Below are 21,674 nucleotides of genomic sequence, written 5' to 3' on the forward strand. Positions count from 1 at the left end.
AAATGATATAAATCTCATGCTGCTCAGTCTCTCAGACATAATTTCTGCTCTGTCTATGCCTCCTTCTTTTTCTTCATGCTGGCTAGATTTTCTTGGGAATTTGTAGGAGTATGTAGGGTTATGAGAAAGAAAGAAGGAGGAAACATATATTTGTGCTTCTCATTAATTCTTGTAACATTGGTTGAAAAGTTAAGTTCCAGGTACTGTGTTTGATGCTGGCTCCTACTCTTCTCCACCTCTTTGTCCTGAAAAAAAACTATCTCTTCTAATATATGGTCTTTCTTAGTTGGTGGCACCTTCTGAACACCCAAGTTTTTCTCCTACCCTCCCCATTTCCCAGTCTCTCACCAAAGTCTTTAAAGGGGGCAGATGCTCAACACGGGGAGCGCTGCTCAGCCAGAAGCCAGGCTGACAGCTGGCTGGCGAGCGCGGCCGCGGCGGCAGGAGCCTCTCCCGTCTCCGCGGCAGCACTAAGGATGTTCGACTGCTGGCTTAGGCCCACTCCCTGAGGCAAGCAAGCCTAAGCCGTCAGTCGGACATCCCCCAAGGGCTCCCAGACTGTGAGAGGGCGCAGGCCGGGCTGAGGGACCCTCCCCTTTCCCCCCTCCCAGTGCACAAATGTTGTGTACCGGGCCTCTAGTTTACTTTATATCTTTTAAAACTCACCTTATACACTGCACTTCCAAGAAAGCCAAAAATCTTTCCTAAATCCCTCCATTACTGGCTGGGTTAGGTGCTTTCACAAATATCCTTTGCATACCTCTGCCACAGTATTATATGTGATTTTTTAAAAATATATTTTTGTATTGATTTCAGAGAGGAAGGGAGAGGAGGAGAGATAGAAACATCAATGATGAGAGAGAATCATCAATTGGCTGCCTCCTGCAGGCCCCACACTGGGAATCAAGCCCACAACCCAGGCATATGCCTTGACCAGTTCATAGGTCGATGCTCAATCACTGAGCCATGCTGCCCAGACTATATGTGATGTTTTTAGATATATATTTTTTAATTGATTTCAAAGAGGAAGGGAGATGGGGAGAGAGAGAGAGAAACATCAATGATGAGAGAAAATCCTTTGGGATTAAGTTCATAAAATGTTCTCTACGACCAAGGTCCATAAGTTTAGTATCTATGCTTTCTTGTAAGTAATTCATTGTTTCAGATATTATATTTAGGTCTTTGATCCATTTTGAATTAATTTTTGTACATGGGGATAAACTGTAATCTAGTTTCATTCTTTTGCATGTGGCTTTCCAATTTTCCCAGCACCATTTGTTTATTTTTTTAAATATTTACTTTATTGATTTCAGAGAGGAAGGAAGAGGGAGAGAGAGAAATCAATGATGAGAGAGAATAATTGATTGGCTAGCTGCCTCCTGCATGCCCCCTACTGGGGGTTGGGCCCCGCAACCTGGGCATGTGCCCTGATCTGGAATCAAAACGTGACCTCCTGGTTCATAGGTCGACAGTCAACCACTGAGCACTCTGACTGGGCCCAGCACCATTTATTAAAGAGGTTTTCTTTTCTCCATTGTGTGTTTCTGGCTCCTTTTTTTGAAAATTATCTGCCATATATGTGTGATTTTATATCTGGGCTCTCAGTTCTGTTCCATTGATTTATGTGTCTGTGTTTCTGCTAATACCATGCTGTTTTGATTATCATAACTCTGTAGAATCATTGATCAGCTGCCTCCTGCATGCCCCACACTGGAGATCGAACCTTCAATCCGGGCATGTGCCCTAAATAGGTATCAAACCATGACTTCCTGGTTCACAGGTTGATGCTCAGCCACTGATCCTTGCTTTTTTAAAAGTTTCAATATCTTTGGTAAAGTTCTTGTTTTGTTCATTATTTTGTTTTCTGAGTGCATTGAATTGCCTGTCTACATTTTCTTGCATCTCGTTGAGTATTTTCAGAACTGCAGTCTTGAGCTCTCTGTCACTTATATCACATATTTTCATGTGTTCATTGAATATCAAAATTAAGAAACTAACCTTGACATATTATTATTAACTGAAATTTTCTTTTTAAGAGCTTAAAGCTAATCTTTAAAAGGAAATAACTATAAATAATGCTTTGATACATGGTTTGTATACACAGACACACCAAAGTATTTTTTGCTTTTTAAAAAATGGTGGACTAAGTTTTATTCTGTCTGAACTGAGATAGTTCATTTCTCATACTAGATTTATATGTTCAAATTTTAAGACTTTTCCTCTCTCTCTTTTAAAACTTACAGTTCTTTAAGGAAAAACAGTAATGCTCTGCATAGTTTACTGAAACGAGTGGTCAGCACTTTTAGTAAGGACACAGGTGAACTGGCATCTTCATTTTTGGAATTTATGAGACAGATTCTTAACTCTGACACAGTGGTAAGTATGTATGTATATCATATGTATTTGTATTCTTAACGTTTATCATAAGTGAAGAAATAACTTGGTTTCAAAAAAATCTTGGAATAATGTTTTTTGGAACTTGGAATTTAGAATCTTGTTTTTTTTCTGTGTTCTCCCCCCCATTATGAAATCAGATTTTTTTATTTATTAAAAATTATAGATGTTTGAGTAGTCTTTACTGAATTCTCATTTACTAGACATTAATTTATGAATACTGATTTTTCAACTTAAAAAGAGAAAAATACTATCCATACTGTATTTTTCACATTGAGTTGCTTTGCTAGGGTCACTCAGAATAGTCACGTTTTATCAGTGTCTTAATTATTTCTTTAGTGTCATTTAAATGAGAATTTATTGATTGTGTTTTGGCTGCTGTGAGTTTGGGGTATTTATACTAGACTATTTTGGATTCATCTTAGATATGAATTAAAGCTTATTTAGTTCTAAAATCTTAAGAGTTTCTATTAGTATTTTACAAAATTGTGCTATATTTCGTGGACACATTTCCAGAAGCCATTAATAGGCCTGCCTTTAGGAAGTGCTTCTAGTCAAACAAGTTTGGAAACGTCTCCATTGATGGAACTTAACTGGGTACATTAGTATATTACAAGCTCTAAGAGGTTCCGGATAAATAGAGACTTGCTTTACTGCAATCTAATCCAATTTTGTCTAAACGTATTGCTTGCAAAATACCTCTGTGTGTGTGTGTGTGTTTGTGTGTGTACACGTGCACACTTGTTAATATTCCGTGGGTTAGTATTCTGTCAACACTGATTTAAGAAATTTTGCTCATATTTAAGATTGCTATTTGGGAAGAGTTGTAGAGGACTGTTTAGTACAGTGTTACCAAATAAATATAATATGGAAGGTTTTCAGAGGAAAAAAATTAAGTTTACTGTTTACTGTATTTCTGTTATGCATATATTTTATATTGAAAATATTTACTTCAATAAGCCCTTCTTGGCTGCCTATTCTATTTTTAGCAATTGTGCCAGTTTCATTGCTAAATTATTGTTAGTTTTGTGTCACATATAGTTTTTTAAAGTGATTAAGTTTACCAGATGTTTTGATTTTAGAAGATTGACATATTTAACAGTAGGACTGTGGCTATCCTAAAGAGATTTACTACTTATTATTTTCACCAGCTCATAAGTGACATTGCTAATAAAACAGTATGGTAGATTTTGTTTTCTTACACATATGATCAGTTAAACAGTCACTAATAAAAACCACCAACCAGTGTTTATTCATGATACCCAGAATCTGCTGGGCCCTCAAGTACTGCTGAGTAATGCTTTTTATTTATCCCTTATCAATGCATTTTTTTTTTCTTACCTGCTTCGTTAGGAAGATTAAGGTCATTTTGTTTAATTTCTAAATCATTTCACTCCCTCTTAGATTGTTTCCTTGTTCTTTTTAATCTCTTGTTTTTCTTCCTTAATCAGGAAAAAGGTTTCCCTACATTACCTCATTTCTATCTATGGCATAGATCTCCCTTCTAATATTCTATCTGATTCCTTTTCTCTCCTGCCCTTGCTCTTAGCTAATGGATAGAATTTCTGAATATCAAAAATAAAATTCATTATCTTCCCCCACAAACTTATTTTATGTTTTTATGCCATTGATCTTCCCTGACATTCAAGATAGAAGTCATGAAATAGTAGCCAGTTTTCCCTCTTCTGTTCATCATTTTCAGCAGCTGCTCATTCTTCATTAATTTATAAACAAACCTTTTATACTTTACTAGAGGCCTGGTGCACGAGATTTATGTACTGGGGGTGAGGGTGTCCCCTCAGCCTGACCTGCACCCTCTCACAGTCCAGGACCTTTTGCTCCTGCATTGAGCGTCTGCTCCCCTCCCCCCCCCTCCCCCCCCCCCCCCCCCCCGCACGTCAGAGCGACTGGTCGTTCCACTGTTCGGTTGATTTACATATTATGCTTTTATTATATAGGATTTCTTCTTTTGATTTCACCACTTCTACCTTAAAATTTTCCTTCTTGCTCCTCCTTTTTTGTAACATTTTTATTGAGATGAATTTCACACCCCATAAAATTCACCCTTTTAAAATGACGATTCAGTAGTTTTTAGTTTATTCATAGAAACCATCATCACTACCTAATTTTAGAATGATTTCATAACCCACCAAAGAACCTTTGTACCCATTAACAGAAATTCCCCATTCTCTTTTGCCCCTACCTCCTGGCAGCCACTAAGGGCATTGTATTGAATTTATAGGTCAATTTTGGGAGCATTACCATTAAATCATCATGTCCAGGAAAGTGGGATGGCTGTACATTTATTTGGGTTGTTTTAAATTTCTTTCTACTATGTTGTATTGTTTTAAAAATATAAGTCTTATGCCTCTAAATTGGGAATTTTTTAAAGCTGTTATAAATGGAATTGTTTCCGAATTTCATCTCTGAATTGTTCTTTATGTTTAGAAATACAATTAAATTTTATACATTGATGTTGTGTCCGACACCTTGTTGAAGTTTTTTATTAGTTTCCTTAGGATTTTATATATACAAGATCATGTCATATATAGAGGTAGTCTACCTTCTTTTTTTCCAATCTGGATACCTTTTTAATTTTTTCCTTGCCTTGTTCTCACAAGAACCTCTAGTATACGTTGAATACAAGTAACAAGAATTGATGTTTTTATCTTGTTCTTAATCTTAAGGAGAAGGCATTCAATCTCTGACCATTAAATACAATGTTAGCTATAGTTACTCATACATGCCCTTTATGAGGCTGAAGATATTTCCTTCCTTTTGTAGTTCTTATTGAGTGTTTTTATCATGAAAGGTGTTGGATTTTGTTAAATGCTTTTCCGTCTCTACTGAGATGACCATGTTGTTTTCCCCCATATTCTGTATATTATGTGTTCTGCATGTACCAGTGTATTTTCCATTGGATATTTTTGTTGAGAAATTTTGGTGCCAGTATGTTGAGTGCATGTGTTTACCTATTTATTGTGTGAATCTTACTCAAAGAAAACGTACTTCAATTTTGAAGTGACTAAATCCTTCTTGAAACTAGCCATTTGTACTGATATAAAACCAAAACATTAAGGGGAAGATTGCAGAAAAATGACTTAAATATCTGAGTTCAAAGTTTGGAAGCACCTTTGCAAATTTCGTTCTCAAATTTGATTTGTGTGTGACATTTACAGGGATGTTGTGGAGATGATAGTGGTCTCATGGAAGTAGAGGGAGCTCATCCATCACGGACGATGAGTATTAATGCTGCAGAGTTAAAACAGCTTCTTCAAAGCAAAGAAGAAAGTCCAGAAAATTTGTTCCTTGAACTAGAGAAACTTGTTTTGGTAAAAAATAAAGATAAAAACAGAAATAAAATAAAAACAGTGCATTCTTTTCCATTTGACTAGCACAAGTTTTTCTAGTGACTTTTTAAAAATAGTGAATCCTGCCCTAGCCAGTTTTGCTTCTGGTTAGAATGTCAGCCCATGGACAGAGGGTCGCAGGTTCAATTCCGGTTAAGGGCATGTACCTCGGTTGCAGGCTTGATCCCCTGGTTGGGATGCATGCAGGAAGCAATCAATCGATGTATCTCACATCGATGTTTCTCTCCCTCCTTTCTCCTCTTTCTAAAGATCAATGGAAAAAATATCCTTGGGTGAGGATTAATAACAACAAAAAACAGTGAATCCTCAGTTGGGTATTGTAGCATGTGAAATAACTCTGAATTAATAATTTAGAGTGAAGTCCTTCATATTGTGAAGAATCTTGAGTATATGAAGGCAGTACTTTTTGAATTGTTTATTGTTTGAGTTCAGGTGCCCCTGCTACCATTCTTTAGAAATAAAATAATAAGTGTTTTTGGTGTTTGTTTTATTTTAATATGTTTAATGTTAAGTTGATAATTCCCTGATGGTACTCCAAATTTTTTAAGTAATGAAATAATATAAACTTTTCTACTAAAAAGTTAATAGATTTGGGGCATAAATGTTCTAGTTTTACCTGCGTCTTCTTATTTTGTTTTTGTTTGTATTTAGGAACATTCAAAAGATGATGACAATCTGGATTCGTTGTTGGACAATGTAGTTGGACTTAAGCAGATGCTTGAGTCATCAGGTGATCCTTTACCTCTCGGTGACCAAGACATAGAGCCAGTACTTTCAGCTCCAGAATCTCTCCAGAATCTGTTTAACAATAGGTAAACCAAGCAATATTTTGTGGTTGAGTAGATATAGTGTATTAATGGCTGGAGGTCTATAACTGGCCAGCTTGCTATTTTTCTGTAACGGGGCAGATAGTAAAATTCTAGGCTTTGCAGGCCACATTAAGCCTCTGTTACATATTCTTCTTTACGTACAAACCATTTCTAACTTGTAGGCTGTACCAAAACAAGCCAGTAGAATGGGGATCATAGTTTACTTATCCCTGCTATGCAGTGCCTCTTGGTCTTTGGAGCACTGTACTTTCAGAGCATAATGACTATTCATTGTAATGGAATTAATCTCTGAATTTAGAAAAATTAAGTATGGACATTTTTTGTACACATTGGTACATTTTAATAAACTTGACTTTTTGTAAGTAAATCCAGTGCTGTTTTATTTTACTGAAAGGTCAAAATTTGTCACTACAAGATTAGTTTCCAAGTTATTGATTTTTAAGGATACTTAATTCTTAAATAACTTTTTAAATTAATTTTTTAAGTGCTAATTTCCAATACTTTTATAGGGTGACATTTTAAATTGTACTTTCAACAGATTTTATTCTAATTGGAAGATGTTAAAATTTTTATTTTGGATTTCTTCTTTTTTCTAAATTCTTTTTTTGTTCTAGGACTGCGTATGTACTAGCCGATGTCATGGATGATCAATTGAAATCTATGTGGTTTACTCCATTTCAGGCTGAAGATATTGATGGGGACCTGGATTTGGTATAATTTTATTACTAAATATTTAGAAAAAAAGTTGTTTCTTTGTGTATTGTTAGCTCTATAATATAGCTGTTACAAGTTCATTTGGGGACCAGTACTGCATACTTTTTATGTCAGTCACCCACTTAATAGTGTCCAAAACTCAGATTTTATGCTACTTGTTTCACTTCTTTCTGGTTAGTGATCTGTATATATGGGAATGAGACATTTTATTTTTATTTTTTTTAAATATATTCTTCTTGATTTCAGAGAGGAACAGAGAGGGAGAGAGGAGAGAAATATCAATGATGAGAGAGAATCATTGATTGGTTGCCTCTTGCACGCCCTCTACTAGGGATCAAGCCTGCAACCCAGACGTGTGCCCTTGACCTGAATGGAACCAGGAATCCTTCAGTCCCCAGGCCAACGCTCTACTAGTATTCACTGAGCCACACCGGCTAGGGCAAGAATGAGACATTTTAGGGAAAAATCACATTTTTGCATAAGTACTCTTAAGTAATTTGTTTTCTTATATTTTTAGGAATATAAGAAAATTATCCCCCCAAATTAATAATCATTCCTGTGTTTGTGTTTAAGGAGAGGAATGGTGTTGTGTTACCTGCTCTTAATTTGAGGAAATATAAGAATGTATTCTAACTACATTATTAGAATAATGTAGTACTAATGCAAATTGACATCCTTAAATATAGAGCTGAGTAGGAAATAGTATAGTTACACTAAGACTGAAAATTCAGTGTAGTCTGTGCTTCTCAGAGATATATTAGGGAGGATGATTTCGGCTACATCTTATGGTACCATCTATACCAGCCGTGGGCAAACTACAGCCCGCGGGCCGGATCCAGCCCGTTTGAAATGAATAAAACTAAAAAAAAAAAAAAAAGACCGTACCCTTTTATGTAATGATGTTTACTTTGAATTTATATTAGTTCACACAAACACTCCATCCATGCTTTTGTTCCGGCCCTCCAGTCCAGTTTAAGAACCCATTGTGGCCCTCGAGTCAAAAAGTTTGCCCACCCCTGATCTATACTAATAAAAGGGAAATATGCTAATTAGACCGGACGTCTTCTGGAGGTCCTTCCTGACAAAGCCGGGCCCCGGGCGAAGCTGCTGGCGGTCCTGGGTGAAGCTGCCGTTGGTCCCAGGTGCCTGTGGCTGGCCCAGGCCGAGCCGCCGGGGGTCCTGGGATCCTGGGGTCCTGGGTGTCTGTGGCTGGTTTGGGCCAAGCGCCGGGAATCCCGGGTGCCTGCGGCTGGCCAGAGGGAGGGAAGCCCAGGTCCCAGGTGTGGGGACCGAGCCAGAGGTGGTTAGGGGCGATCAGGCTGTCTGGGGACCAATTAGGGGCAATTAGGCTGGCAGGCAGAGGGGTTAGGGCGATCAGGTAGGCAGTCAGGTGAGCGGTTAGGAGCCAGTGGTCCCGGATTGCGAGAGGGTGCAGGCCAGGCTGAGGGACCTCCTCCCCAACCCATGCACGAATTTTGTGCACCAGGCCTCTAGTATATTATTTTTCTCTTGATCAAATAAATATGCATATTTGATATTTTCTGTTCTAAAAAATGCTAATACTCATCATGTACAATAAAATTTTTAAAATGATTTACATTTAAAGTATATTTAATGTATTGAGGATTCTTTCTCCTTATTTAAAAGATCACATACAAATCAGTTTAAATCTCATTAAACAATTAATTTCTTGCCCGGCAGTGTGGGTCAGTGGTTGAGTGTCAACCTATGAACCAGGAGGTTACTGTCTAATTCCATGTTGGGCATATGCCCGGGTTGTGGGCTCATGCAATAGGCAGCCAATCAGTGATTCTCATCATTGATGCTTCTATCTCTTCCTCTCCCTTCCTCTCTGAAATCAATAAAAACATATTTATAAAAAAAGAATTAATTTTTTTTCATTGGAAATTGGTCATTGATTCTTTAGAAGAACTGTGCTGTCCAATAGAACTTTATGTAGTGGCAGAAATGTTCCATATCCTGCCCAATAAAGTAGCCACCAGCCTTATGTGACTGGTGAGCAATGAAATGTTGCTAATGTGATTAATGAACTGTATTTTATTTTTATTTTAATTAATTTAAAATTATATAGGTATATGTGGTTAGTGCCTATTGGCATCACATAAAACATTTGTGTTACAAATTGTTCTTTTTATAAACTTCACTTTGAATCACAACTGTGTTGCAGTGATGACTGTGACCTTACATGCTGTAGGGAAATTTTAAGTCTTTTAGGTTTGATAAATTTGAATAAAACCTAAGTAAACGTAATTTTCATTTCTCTGAAAGTAAACTTAGGTTGGAACCTCATTAAATGCATAGAACTTTGAGATCTGTTGCACAAAATCTTTTTATAGCGCATAGGTTGACTATATAAGGCTTGCAGAATATGTTATTTTCATATTCTTTTGGAAAAGTACTGGGGATACTAAATTGTTAATTTATATAGAGAAATCCAGAGTTTTTTGTCAGGCAGCATAGGTCTCAGATTAATAACACTTCTGTGAGGAGGCATGCCAAACCCATCCCCCCACCAAGAAAAACCCACAATTGAATTCCTAAGATTTTTTTTTTTTAACTACCAGTGATGTTGCTTTTTGAAAAGATGAGGGAAAGAGACAGGCCAATAATTAGTCATATAATTTATAGGAAGTAAGAATTTCCATAGTCAAGTGTTACATTAATAGTTACATTTAAGGTGTATATTTAATTTTATTTAATTTTTATGACTGCAGGTGAAAGTGGACTTAATTGAACTCTCTGAAAAATGCTGTAGTGACTTTGACTTGCACTCAGAATTAGAGCGCTCATTTTTGTCAGAACCATCATCTCCAGGGAGAACCAAGACCACCAAAGGATTCAAACTTGGGAAGCACAAGCATGAGACCTTTATAACTTCAAGGTAACATTTATTCTACTGAAGATTTTGATTGTGGTCACATACGTTTATTTATTTTAATGTATTTTAAGCTAGACACATGGCCATTAAAGGGTAAAGGAAGCCTTGGCTGATGTGGCTCGGTTGGCTGGGGGTTGTTTGTGCACCAGGAGGTTGCCGGTTCAATTCCTAGTCAAGGACACATGCCGGGGTTGCAGGCTTGATCCCCAGTAGGGGGTGTGCAGGAGGCAGCCAGTCAGTCTTGCACTCTCACATTGATGTTTCTCTCTCCCTTCCTCTTTCTCTAAAAATCAATAAACTATTTTTTTTAAAAAGGATAAAGGAAGTTGCCATAATGCTTGAATCATGAATATTGTTTGGAAAATAAATTTTTGGGGGGGAAATTTTTTAAAGATAATAATTTGGCCAATACATACCCAGTACATTTGTTTATTATTCCACTTTATGAGAGTTTGGAAGGTTTGAACAAGAGTGAATTGGCTTATTTAAAATAATTGTTAGTCATACCAATAAAACGTGAGTGCTATTCTTAGCTAGTTTTATTGTATTCCATGGAAAGTACAGGTATGTCTTGGGAGATATACAGGTTTGGTTCCAGACTACTACAATAAAGTAAATATCATAATAAAGTGAGTTATATGAAATTTTTTGTTTCTTGGTGCATGTAAACGTTATGTTTACCCTATACTGTAGTCTGTTAAGTGTGCAATATCATTGTGTCTAAAATCCAATGTACATATCTTAATTAAAAAATACTTGACTGCTAACCGATACTATCATCTGAGCCTTCGGTGAGTCATTCTTTTTACTGATGTAGGATTTTGCCTTCAATTTGTAAAAAATGCAATATCTGTGAAGTTCAGTAAAGTAAAGCACATTAAAGCAAAGTTTGCCTGTAATGGAAATATTTGCAAAGTAACCACAATTGGAATAAGAAATAATTGAAATGTAGTTTTCATATTGCAAAGATTGATTTATATTTTCATTGGAAGTATATATATATTTTTTAAATGTTTTCATGGTCTATTTTTTTGTTTTAATAGTGGAAAATCCGAGTACATTGAACCTGCCAAACGAGCTCATGTTGTGCCGCCACCAAGAGGAAGGGGCAGGGGAGGATTTGGACAGGGCATACGACCCCATGATATTTTTCGTCAGAGAAAACAGAACACAAGCAGACCACCATCTATGCACGTGGATGACTTTGTTGCAGCTGAAAGTAAAGAAGTGGTCCCGCAAGATGGAATACCCCCACCAAAACGGCCACTCAAAGTATCACAGAAGATTTCTTCTCGTGGTGGATTTTCAGGCAATCGAGGAGGACGGGGAGCTTTTCACAGTCAGAATAGGTTTTTCACACCGCCTGCCTCAAAAGGTAACTACTTATATATGTTTTCTTTCTCTTTTTTTGTTTTGTTTAGTTTTGTTAATCCTCACCTGAGGATATTTTTCCCATAGATTTTTAGAGAGAGTGGAAGGGGGGACAGAGAGAGAGAGAGGAACATTGATATGAGAGTCACACATTGATTGGTTGCTTTCTGCATGTGCCCTGACTGGGACTAGGGATGGAACCTGCAACCTAGGTACTTGCCCTTGACTGGAAATCAAACCTGTGACCCTTCAAGTCGCAGGCCATCACTCTAACCACTGATCACCACCAGCCAAGGTTGTAATATTTTCTAATGGGTTAGAACAGCGATTTTCAACCAGTGTGCTGCAAGAGTTTTTAAAACATGCACTACCTGACTATTTAGTTGGGGGCACTGACCTCTTCCCTTAGATTGTCAAATAAAAAAAATGACAACAGCCAACACAATAGTTGTCAAGTGTGAATAAAAAAATTTATACCTATTTTTTGGTGTGCTGCAGAATTTTAGTAATTAGTTTGTGTGTGCCATGAGATGAAAAAGGCTGAAAATTGCTGGGTTAGAATAGTGGAATATTAGAATATTAAATAGAAATTATTGAGATGGTAGTGATTCAGATAAAGTATTTTTCTGTTACTAAAATTAAGCTGCCTCTTGACTATTTGCAGTGGTACTATTTGCAGAGCATTTTATTGGAAAGGGAAAAAATCTTATTTAAATTAACCTTTGCTTAATTTAAGCACATTTAGTGATAAGTTTAATTAAGTCTGGGCTAATTATTTTCGTTTTTATATTAAGAATTATGTTTATCTTTTCTGAATAATATTTATACATTATTTTTGTAGCTGTACTTATCAACAATTTCCCGAAGATTTTTCTGTATATTCACCATTGATTCTCTTGTGTACTTGATTCCTAATGTAATATTTAATGTTTTAAATTGTTTCAAGATTTTAGAAACTGAGTTTATTCATAGATATTATGCTTCACCGGTAGATTGAGGACATGTTTTTTTTGCTGCTGTGGAGGGTAGGAGTGGAAAAGAATAGAAGTTTACATTAATAGCAAACACAGAGCTGTGTTAGGGATGGTTATAAGCACTTGACATAGAGTACTCTCACATCAACCCCATGAGGTAGGTTTTGTTAATACAACCACTTTACAGAAGAGAAAACTGTCAGGACACGTAAGTGTAAGTGGTGAAACCAGTATGTGAACTTGGCAGTCTGGCTCCAGAGCTTCTGCTCCTAACCACGTACGGTGCTGCCACTCTACAGTATATTTCATTCACAAAAATTTCAGTTTATCTTCCATTCCTTTGGAAGGTTAAGGAAAACCTGTCAGGTCTTTCTTAATCCAACTGAAGTTGTGAAAAAAGATTTTGCTTGTGTTGCCTTTAGGAAACTACAGCCGTCGGGAGGGAACAAGAGGCTCCAGTTGGAGCGCTCAGAACACTCCTCGAGGAACTTACAGTGAAAGTCGCGGAGGCCAGAGCAATTTTAATAGGGGCCCTCTTCCACCTTTACGGCCGCTTAGTTCTGCAGGTAAACATTCTTCCTACTGGGTATTGCTGAGAGAGGGGAGTGAATCCTCATTATCAAATCGTTAAATGTCATGTACTCTGATTCTGGGAGAGAATATTTTAGAATGTAAACGTGTAATTCTAAAGTCAATTTAATTTTATATCTGAATGAGTGCCCAATGTACATTTTCTATAGAAATAATCAAAATTGTGGATTCTGAACTTTGTGTATAGTCTGAGCAGTTTCATGGTGATTTGCACTGTTTTTATATTTTAATGATGAAAGCCAACCCTTAGGTACATTTTTGACCAAAGTATTTTAAGAACAGACATATCTTCATAAGGTGTCTTCTATTTTCAGTTACTGTATTCTATTGTGTGTATAAGCATATAACCCTTAACAGCTTTATTTGAGATGTTTTTCTCATATATGAAACAATTTACCTATTTAAAGAGGACAGTTCACACTGGTCTTTAACACATTCATAGAACTTGTATGTGGATTTTAAAGGAGCAAAGAATAATTTCTCTTTTGGTTTGAGCTCAGTGTTACAGATGAGTCTTCATATAATGGGAAAGGAAAGGGTGTTGCAACTAACACTGTGTTCTTTCTTTTATAGGCTACCGCCCAAGTCCTCGTGACCGGGCTTCAAGAGGCCGTGGGGGACTTGGACCTTCCTGGGCAAGTGCAAATAGCGGCAGTGGAGGCTCAAGAGGAAAGTTTGTCAGTGGAGGCAGTGGTAGAGGTCGTCATGTACGGTCCTTTACACGATAAAAGTTATTTTGGGAACATCCTAAGTGTATATGAACATTTCATGACAACAACAAAAAACAATAAAATAAGACATTGAAGGACCAACTTAACCTTTTAGCAGTTATCTGGAAACTCTGAAGAAATATTTTTATCTGAAGAAAGCAGATTTTGTTTGATACATAACACAAGATTTCAATAAAAATCCAAACTTTGTATGTATGTTTTATATATTTTTTCTCTTTCTTATACAAGACTAGAAAATTTCTTAGGTAGAAAAATGAATGATGAAATTACTTTTGTCTTAGTGTATACCTTGCCTATACCACAGATGTTCCCAATATTTTCTCAGCTCATGGTGCCCTTTAGCGTTTCAGTAATTTTTTTTTTTTTTTGGCACATCTAGGACTAAAGAAATGCATAGTACTTCCATTTATTAAGCAGTCATGTCCAAACAACTTAATAAGAATTTATATCATAAGCATTAGTAACTGTGGACACTGTACAGCTTCTCACCCCTTGGAATCAGCGTGGATCGACACTGCTACTATCATTTCCTGTTCCACTATGCTTTTTTTTTCCTTTTTTCTTTATTGCTTAATCACTATGCTTTTTGCACAGTACTTTTGATCACAACTGCTGAAAACCCAGTTTTTAAAAGATACACTGTCATGGGAAGACATATAAAGCCACCTAATATTGAAAATATAAACTACCTCACCCTAGTAGTTGGTGTTATGTCCAATAGATGTGTTCCCCTCAAAAATTTGAAACAAACACTGACCCTTCTGCTAATTTACTAGGGTGCCCTGATACATAGTTTGGGGAACCTTTTTGTAACAAAAGTAACACAACGTTCTTCCGTACATTAGAAATGTGTATGTACTTTGTGTTTCAGCTTTATACTTATACCTACATTTGCTATTTTATTACAGTTATCTAAAGCCTAAAATGAGGTGTGTCCTAATAGTTATTTTGGGAGTCCAAAATATCTAATAAAATCTGGACTTTATATACAGAAATAAAGTTTATAACAGAAAATAGCCATATTTTTCCCAAGAGATAACACTGAGCCTATATAACTGACATAAAATGGAGACTTCTCGCCTGAGCGGTATGGCTCAGTGGTTGAGTGTGGACCCATGAATCAAGAGGTCACCCGTTCAATTCCTGGTAGGGGCACACCCCCAAGTTGCAAGTGTGATCCCGGGAGGTGGGGGGTGGGCAGTGAGGGAATGGAGGGTGTGCAGGAGGTGCAGGAGGCAGCTGCAGCCGATGGATGTTTCTCATCAATGTTTCTTCTCTCTCCCTCTCTTTCAAATCAATAAAAAAATAAATAAAAATAAAGACTTAAACAACAAAGTGTGTATGAGTCTCACTTCATTCCTTTATCATCATGTTTTGCTGAACTATTTGTGAGTGAACACGATGTTTGTTAGAACGCCTTTAATAAAAGCTCAGCTCTAAAGACTGTGATGTTTAAGTGAAAAGTAAAGGAAATCTCATGTCCCTAATGGCCTCAAAAAAAACCAGGATAACTAAACCCCTTTCAATTCTCAAACCTAATAAGCTCATCTCTAAAGATAACATTATTCACATTGGATAGAATTCAAAGTTTGTCCCTAATACCTGACCAAATACCTGTAAGAATTGTTTCTTAAGTAATTACACTTGTTATTAAAATATGGCTATATGTACATTTTTTTTTTAATGGAATGCTTCATAAATTTGTGTGTCATCCTTGTGTAGGGGCCATGCTCATCTCTGTATTGTTCCAATTTTAGTATATGTACCGCCGACTATAGGTACATTTCTTGATTTGTTTTTTAGCTTTAAGTTGAATATAATCTTTGAGAAATATCAGAGTGTTGTATATGCTATTTGTCTTATAAGTACTGCGCGCTAACCGATTGCGCCACTGGAGCCCCTGTATATGCTATTTGTTAGTGTAACACTCAGGAATTCATGCCAGCCAAAGTAATAAATTAGTACTGTAGAAGCAAATTATACCTACATTTGCTATTTTATTACAGTTATCTAAAGCCTAAAATGAGGTGTGTCCTAATAGTTATTTTGGGAATCCAAATATCTAATAAAATCTGAACTTTACATACAGAAATAAAGTTTATGACAGACACTAGGTATATCCATGCTGTTGTAGACGGCAAGATTTTATTTTTCTTATGGTCATATTCCATTTATGTGCATCATTAAAAATGTCCTGATTACCTAATAATCTTAGATAAATGGGAAGCTAAGGAATTCAGCATGTTGACTATCCCTTTCATGCATTATTAGTCTTTATAACAGTCCAGCAAAGGAGGTATTATCCTAATTTTACAGATGTAGGAACTTGATTCCAAAGTGATAACAGGTTTTAAAACCATGTTGGCTAGCTTCTAATTTTTTTAAAGCAACTTGTTTTTCAATTACAGTTGCTGTGCAATGTTATACCAGTCTTTGGTGTATAACCCAGTGATTAGACATTTATATAACCCAAGAAGGGATCACCCCGATAAATCTTGCGCCCATCTGACACCATACATAGTTACTACAATAGTACTGACATCCCCATGGCTATTCTGTAACCACCAATTTGTACTTCTTAATCCCTTCACTTCTTTCACTCATCCCTCCAACCCTCCTCCCGTCTGGCAACCATCAAAATGTTTTCTGTATCTGAGTCTCAGTTCTGCCTGTTCAGATACTCTTTTTCATATTCTGCATATAAGTGAAATCATGGCATTTGTCCTCTGACTCCACTCAGCACAACACACACTAGATATATCTATGCTGTTGTAGATGGCAAGATTTTATTTTTTCATATGGTTGTCATATTCCATTTGTGTGCTTCACTTCTTTATTCATCTACTGATGGACACTTAGGTTGCTTCCATATCTTGGCTATTACAAACAATGCTGCAATGAATAGTTTTGGTTTATCATTTTGTGTGTGTGTGTGTGTTTTTTTTTAATGTATACCCAGAAGCAGAATTGCTGGGTCCTTCTTTGTCTCCTGTTATAGCTTTTGTTTTAAAGTCTATTTTGTCTGGTATAAGTATTGCTATCCCTGCTTTTTAAATTAGATTTCCATTTTCATAAAATACCTTTTTCCATCTCTTTACTTCCAGTCTGTGTCTTTTATTTCAAGTGGGTCTCTTGTACAAAGCATATGTAATGGTCTTGCTTTGTTATCGCTTCAAACATAGTATGTCTTTTCATTGGAAAACTTAACCATTTGCATTTAAAGTAATTGTTGAGAAATATGTATTTATAGCCATTTTTACTCATGTTTTTAAAAAAATCCTCACTGGAGGATATGCTTATTGATTTAAAGGGGGGTGAGGGGGTGGGGGAGGGAGGCATCCATTGGTTGCCTTCCGTATGTGCCCTGACCCTTAACCTTTCTGTATATGGGACAATGCTCCAACCAACTGAGCCACACCAGCCAGGGCTATTCATGTTTTTTATCTTTTTCTCCTTAAAAAAAGACCCTTTAATGTTTTTTATAATAATGGTTTGGTGGTGGTGAGCTTCTTTAGCCCCTTCTTGTCTGGGAAGCTCTTATCTGTCCTTTGATTCTGAATGTTAGACTTGCTGGATGGAGTAATCTGGGTTGTAGCTCCTTGTCTTCTCATCACTTTGAATAATTCCTGCCAGTCCTTTCTGACCCTAATGGAACCCAGGACCCTTCACTCCGCAGGCCGACGCTCTACCCATTGAGCCAAACCGGCCAGGGCATAAATCCCTTTCTGAATTGAACCACCAACCTGTAGGAAACCTGGAAGCGCTTCCAGAGAAATGCAAAGGGCCACGTGCCGGAAGGTCGGCCAATCAGAGCCGGGCTGGGCCAGGCGCCGCCAAGGGGTAGTGCGCACGCGCGCGGGCTCTTCCGCCATTGGCTGCGCGGAAGCGGGGTCTTTGAGCTCTCGCGGTGAGGGGAGCTGTCTACCCCGGTTCCTCCCGCAGACAACTCCGCTTCCTTCGGGTCCTCGCCTGTGGCCTCCCCGGAGAACCGCCCGGCGACAGCCTGTAGGCTCGTGTGGAGCTCCGCGAGGAGAGGCGCCACCGCAGGCCTCCGAGGGAGGAGGGAAGGTCGGCGGCGAAGCAGGCGGGGCCGCCTCCTGCGGGTCCCGGGGGCGATCGGAGGTGTGGGGCGCCCCTGGCCGCGGGTCCTGGGGGGCGGGGGGCGGCGGTGAGGGGTGCGTTTTTGGCGGAGCCTCGGGGAGACGGAACTGCGGGCGGTGATGCCTCCGCGCCCGCTCTGCCGGGCCGTCGCTGGCTCTGCCCCGTGGCGTTTCTTCCCCGCTTGGCCCACGCCGTCCTCACGGTGTTGATCATTAGCGGAGGGTTTTGTAGGCCGGTTCCGTGGGGCCATGACGTCAGAAGAGCAGGTGAAGCCCGCAGCGCAGCCGCTGCAGAGGCGGCCGTGGCCGGTTCTTGGTGGTTTGTTTACACCCTTGCTCCCGGGGGTCGGATGGGAGCACCCTCCCACCTGCAAAGCCACACGAACCCACAGATTTCGGCCACGACCCCCCTGGTCGACATCCTTCACTGCCCCGCCTCGTGGGACCCTCATCACAGGGCCTTGTGTCTTAAGCATCCAGTAGTAATTAGACATGGTATTATCACAGATAACTAGGGTGCCTACTGTGTGTAAGCCTTGTCCTAAGTGCTTGCAGTGTTTCATTTAACCCAACAGCACTGTGAGTCATTATGATTGCTGTACCCCCTATTATAGACGAAGAAGTGGAGACACAGAGGTTAGGCGCACTGTGCATCCTCACACTCTAGGAAGTGTCAGGCCAGGTGTTCACGTTATATTCAGGTTTTTACCCTTAAAGCTGTGTTCTTAGTGACGACATGACACTTACCTTCAAAGCTGTGTCCGTCATTATTCTCTGCATTGCCCCAAAGTTCAGGCTTTCTGATGTGTGGCAGCTGTCAGCCATTGACTAGGGAGGACAGAAGCAGGTAGGGTGTTCGCATCATCTCAGAACTTGTAGCATCCCAGTAGGCATTATTTCTTTATTTTTATTTTTATTTTTTTATTTTAAAAAAATATTGATTTCAAAGAGGAAGGGAGAGGGAAAGAGTTAGAAACATTAATGGTGGGCTGCCTCCTGCACGCCCCCTATTGGGGAACAAGCCCGCAACCAAGGTACAGGACCTTTCAGTCCTCAGGCCCACGCTCTGTCCACTGAGCCAAACCAGCTACAGCCAAATGGGCATTATTTCCAGGGCCTTTTTAAAGGGCTCAGTTCTAATTTAAGAGGTAGCAGTGAAGCTGAAATATTTAAGGGGGAAATCTACTGATGCCTGCAGTTTACTTTTAAATGCATTAATAAAGTTAGATGACTGATGGATGTAAATGGCAGAGCTAGAATTCAGGTCAATTTAGAATCTGTTTTCTGAACCACCACCACTCGGTGCTGCTTCTCACTTGCCTACATTCTCAAATTCATTTTTTTAAAAAAAGGATAAATAGGAGGGTTGAAAAATTAGAAATCGTGTATTAGGTCTGGAAGGGTTTCAGGGTTTAAGGTGGTGATGAAAGACATTTTACCATCTAGTCCATTCTCTTTATTTTACAGATGAGGGAATTGATATCCAGAGAGTTTAAATAGTTTGCCCAAAGTTTCTAGCTACTGTATTTTTCTAGTGTTCTTTTTAAAAACGGTTTTGGTCAGAATTTTCAGAGTTTTACAGGGGGATCTGACTAAATGCAGAAAATAAAACCTAATTTCATGATGTGGACATCATTTTTATTAATGACGTCGAGAATGTATTACTTTAATTAAGTAGACTCATCATTATCTTGTTATTTCAGTTGAGCTATTGTCATCTAAAAGCCCCTTGAGTTTTTCCATATAAACTTTCTATTCTATTTCATTTGACCATTAAGGGCCTAACATTTGTATGTTGTAATTCATCATGTTGCAGTTGTCAATTATGTATCCAGGGACATGTAATATTCTGTTGGCCCATTTTAAAGGGGATGAGGTTAGTGAGGTTATTTTGGCATGACTTATTTAGACAGAATCTGTATTGACCACTGCTATTGGTAAATACTGCTTCTCAAGTACATATAGTTACAAACCAATTTTAATTAAAACCATTAATTTGCTCTAAGATTGTGTTAATAGAGATCTATTTTGCCCCTGAATAAGAAACAGTAGAGAATGCCCTCCACTGCTAACCCCTCAAACTGTCGCTAAGGGCTCTCCAGGACCATGTGAATGCCCCCACTCACCACGGAAACTGAGGCAGAAAGACCTGAATCTAATCAGACTTATGGGAGATTTTTGTTTTTGGTATTTTTCAGGTTAGTACTGCTGAACATGAGACGATCTGCAGCACCAAGTCAGTTGCAGGGGAAACCCTTCAAAAAACCAAAATTTATACCGCCAGCAAGAAGTAATCCAAGTCTGAATGAAGAGATTACAAAGCTGGATCCAGATATGCAATTGTCTGAGGTAAAAAAAATTAAAAATTAAAGGAAGCAATATAGAGAAGCATGTATTTGTTAAAAAATGCCATCTGAAGAGTTAACAATACTTACTGCCTATAGGAATTTCCAGTTGACAAAGTCCTACCAACGCCTTAGAAATTATTACAATTTTTTTAAAAAAAGGAATGACATACAGTTGGGTCCATAAAATAAAATTCTGGTAACAGTAAAAAAATACCATACCTCTGTGAGGAAAGGGGTGGAGATTCTTGTAAAAAATTATTCTGATTAGTGTTCTTTTTTTTCTTTTAAATTGATTTTAGAGAGAGGACGGGAGAGGGAGAGAGAGATATAAATATCAGTGATGAGAGAGAATTATTGATGGGCTGCCTCCTGCATGCCCCCTACTGGGGATCAAGCCCACAACCCAGGCATGTGCCCTGACTGGGAATTGAGCTGAGACCTCCTGGTTCATACGTTGATGCTCAACCACTGAGCCACACGGGTTGGGCTCTTTTTTTTCTTTTTTCTAATCTTCACCCGAGAATATTTTTTCCATTGATTTTTAGAGAGAGTGGAAGGCGCGAGGGGGTGAGGGGAGAGAGAGAAAGAGAAACATTGATGAGAGAAACACATTGATTGGTTGCCTCCCACACACACCCTGACTAGGATTGGGTCTCGAACCCTCAACCCAGGTATTTGCCCTTGACTGGGAATCAAACCTGTGACCCTTCAGTGTGTGGCTGACACTCTAACTAGGGAGCCACCTTGGCCCGGGTAATTTTTGTTCTTTTTAAAGATACCATATAAATAAATGAAAATTGTAGATAAGGCAGTTTAAAGACAAGCATGTAAATGATGACTTATATCATTATTCTGGACATTTCATTTTACTTATAAAGAGTAAATGTGCCCTGGCCACATTGGCTCAGTGGACAGAGCATTGGCCCTTGGACTGAAGGGATGTGCGTTTGATTCCAGTTAAGGGCAAGTACCTCGGTTGCAGGCTTGATCCCCGGGCCCAATTGGGGCATGTGCAAGAGGCAACCAATCGATGTTTCTCTGTCTCTCCCTCTCGCTCTCCCTTCCACTCTTCCTAAAAATCAATGGAAAACATCCTTGGGTGAAGATTAACCAAAAAAAAAAAAAAAAAAGTAAATGCTTGAAGCAGTCTTAATATATGCTCTTTACTACTAAGAGAAGGAATTGTTTTGATCTTAGATATATAGAAGTTAAATAGAAAATATATAAAACAGGCAATCCACACTTCTGCTACTCTGTAATTCTCTGATCTGTTTATGCTATGGAGGTTAAAGTCTAATACATTTTTTTCTTTTTTATTGTGAGTTGTTATTTTTTAAAAAATTCCAACATA

The 21,674-nt window shown here is 38.3% G+C and overlaps 2 protein-coding genes and 1 non-coding gene across 5 annotated transcripts in view; 2 read left to right on the plus strand and 1 right to left on the minus strand.

The window, feature by feature from the left end:
* VIRMA (vir like m6A methyltransferase associated) overlaps nt 1–14,269 on the plus strand; it is a 49,937-nt gene extending 35,668 nt beyond the window's left edge. The window contains exons 17-24 of one of the 2 annotated variants that reach the window (XM_070392251.1): nt 2,244–2,376; nt 5,574–5,726; nt 6,417–6,577; nt 7,210–7,306; nt 10,045–10,211; nt 11,252–11,583; nt 12,976–13,119; nt 13,718–14,269. In XM_070392251.1, coding sequence (XP_070248352.1) covers nt 2,244–2,376; nt 5,574–5,726; nt 6,417–6,577; nt 7,210–7,306; nt 10,045–10,211; nt 11,252–11,583; nt 12,976–13,119; nt 13,718–13,872 — 1,342 coding nt within the window. In that variant the 3' untranslated portion in view covers nt 13,873–14,269. The remainder of the gene's footprint in view (nt 1–2,243; nt 2,377–5,573; nt 5,727–6,416; nt 6,578–7,209; nt 7,307–10,044; nt 10,212–11,251; nt 11,584–12,975; nt 13,120–13,717) is intronic. The other variant, XM_070392252.1, reaches the window with a different exon arrangement.
* Nucleotides 14,270–15,552: 1,283 nt separating this feature from the next.
* LOC138993604 (U6 spliceosomal RNA) lies at nt 15,553–15,657 on the minus strand. Its single transcript, XR_011468319.1, has one exon. It is a non-coding gene; the product is annotated as a U6 spliceosomal RNA (small nuclear RNA).
* Nucleotides 15,658–17,816: 2,159 nt separating this feature from the next.
* The window catches only part of RAD54B (RAD54 homolog B), a 53,618-nt gene continuing 49,760 nt past the window's right edge, over nt 17,817–21,674 (plus strand). For both annotated transcript variants that reach the window (XM_070392253.1, XM_070392254.1), the window contains exons 1-2: nt 17,817–17,997; nt 20,174–20,324. In XM_070392253.1, the coding sequence (XP_070248354.1) occupies nt 20,190–20,324 (135 nt within the window). In that variant the 5' untranslated portion in view covers nt 17,817–17,997; nt 20,174–20,189. The remainder of the gene's footprint in view (nt 17,998–20,173; nt 20,325–21,674) is intronic.

This window comes from Myotis yumanensis, unplaced genomic scaffold (assembly GCF_028538775.1).
Source record: "Myotis yumanensis isolate MYYU_CA2020_CCGP unplaced genomic scaffold, mMyoYum1.0.hap1 SCAF_15, whole genome shotgun sequence".
Classification (NCBI taxonomy): Eukaryota; Metazoa; Chordata; class Mammalia; order Chiroptera; family Vespertilionidae; genus Myotis; species Myotis yumanensis.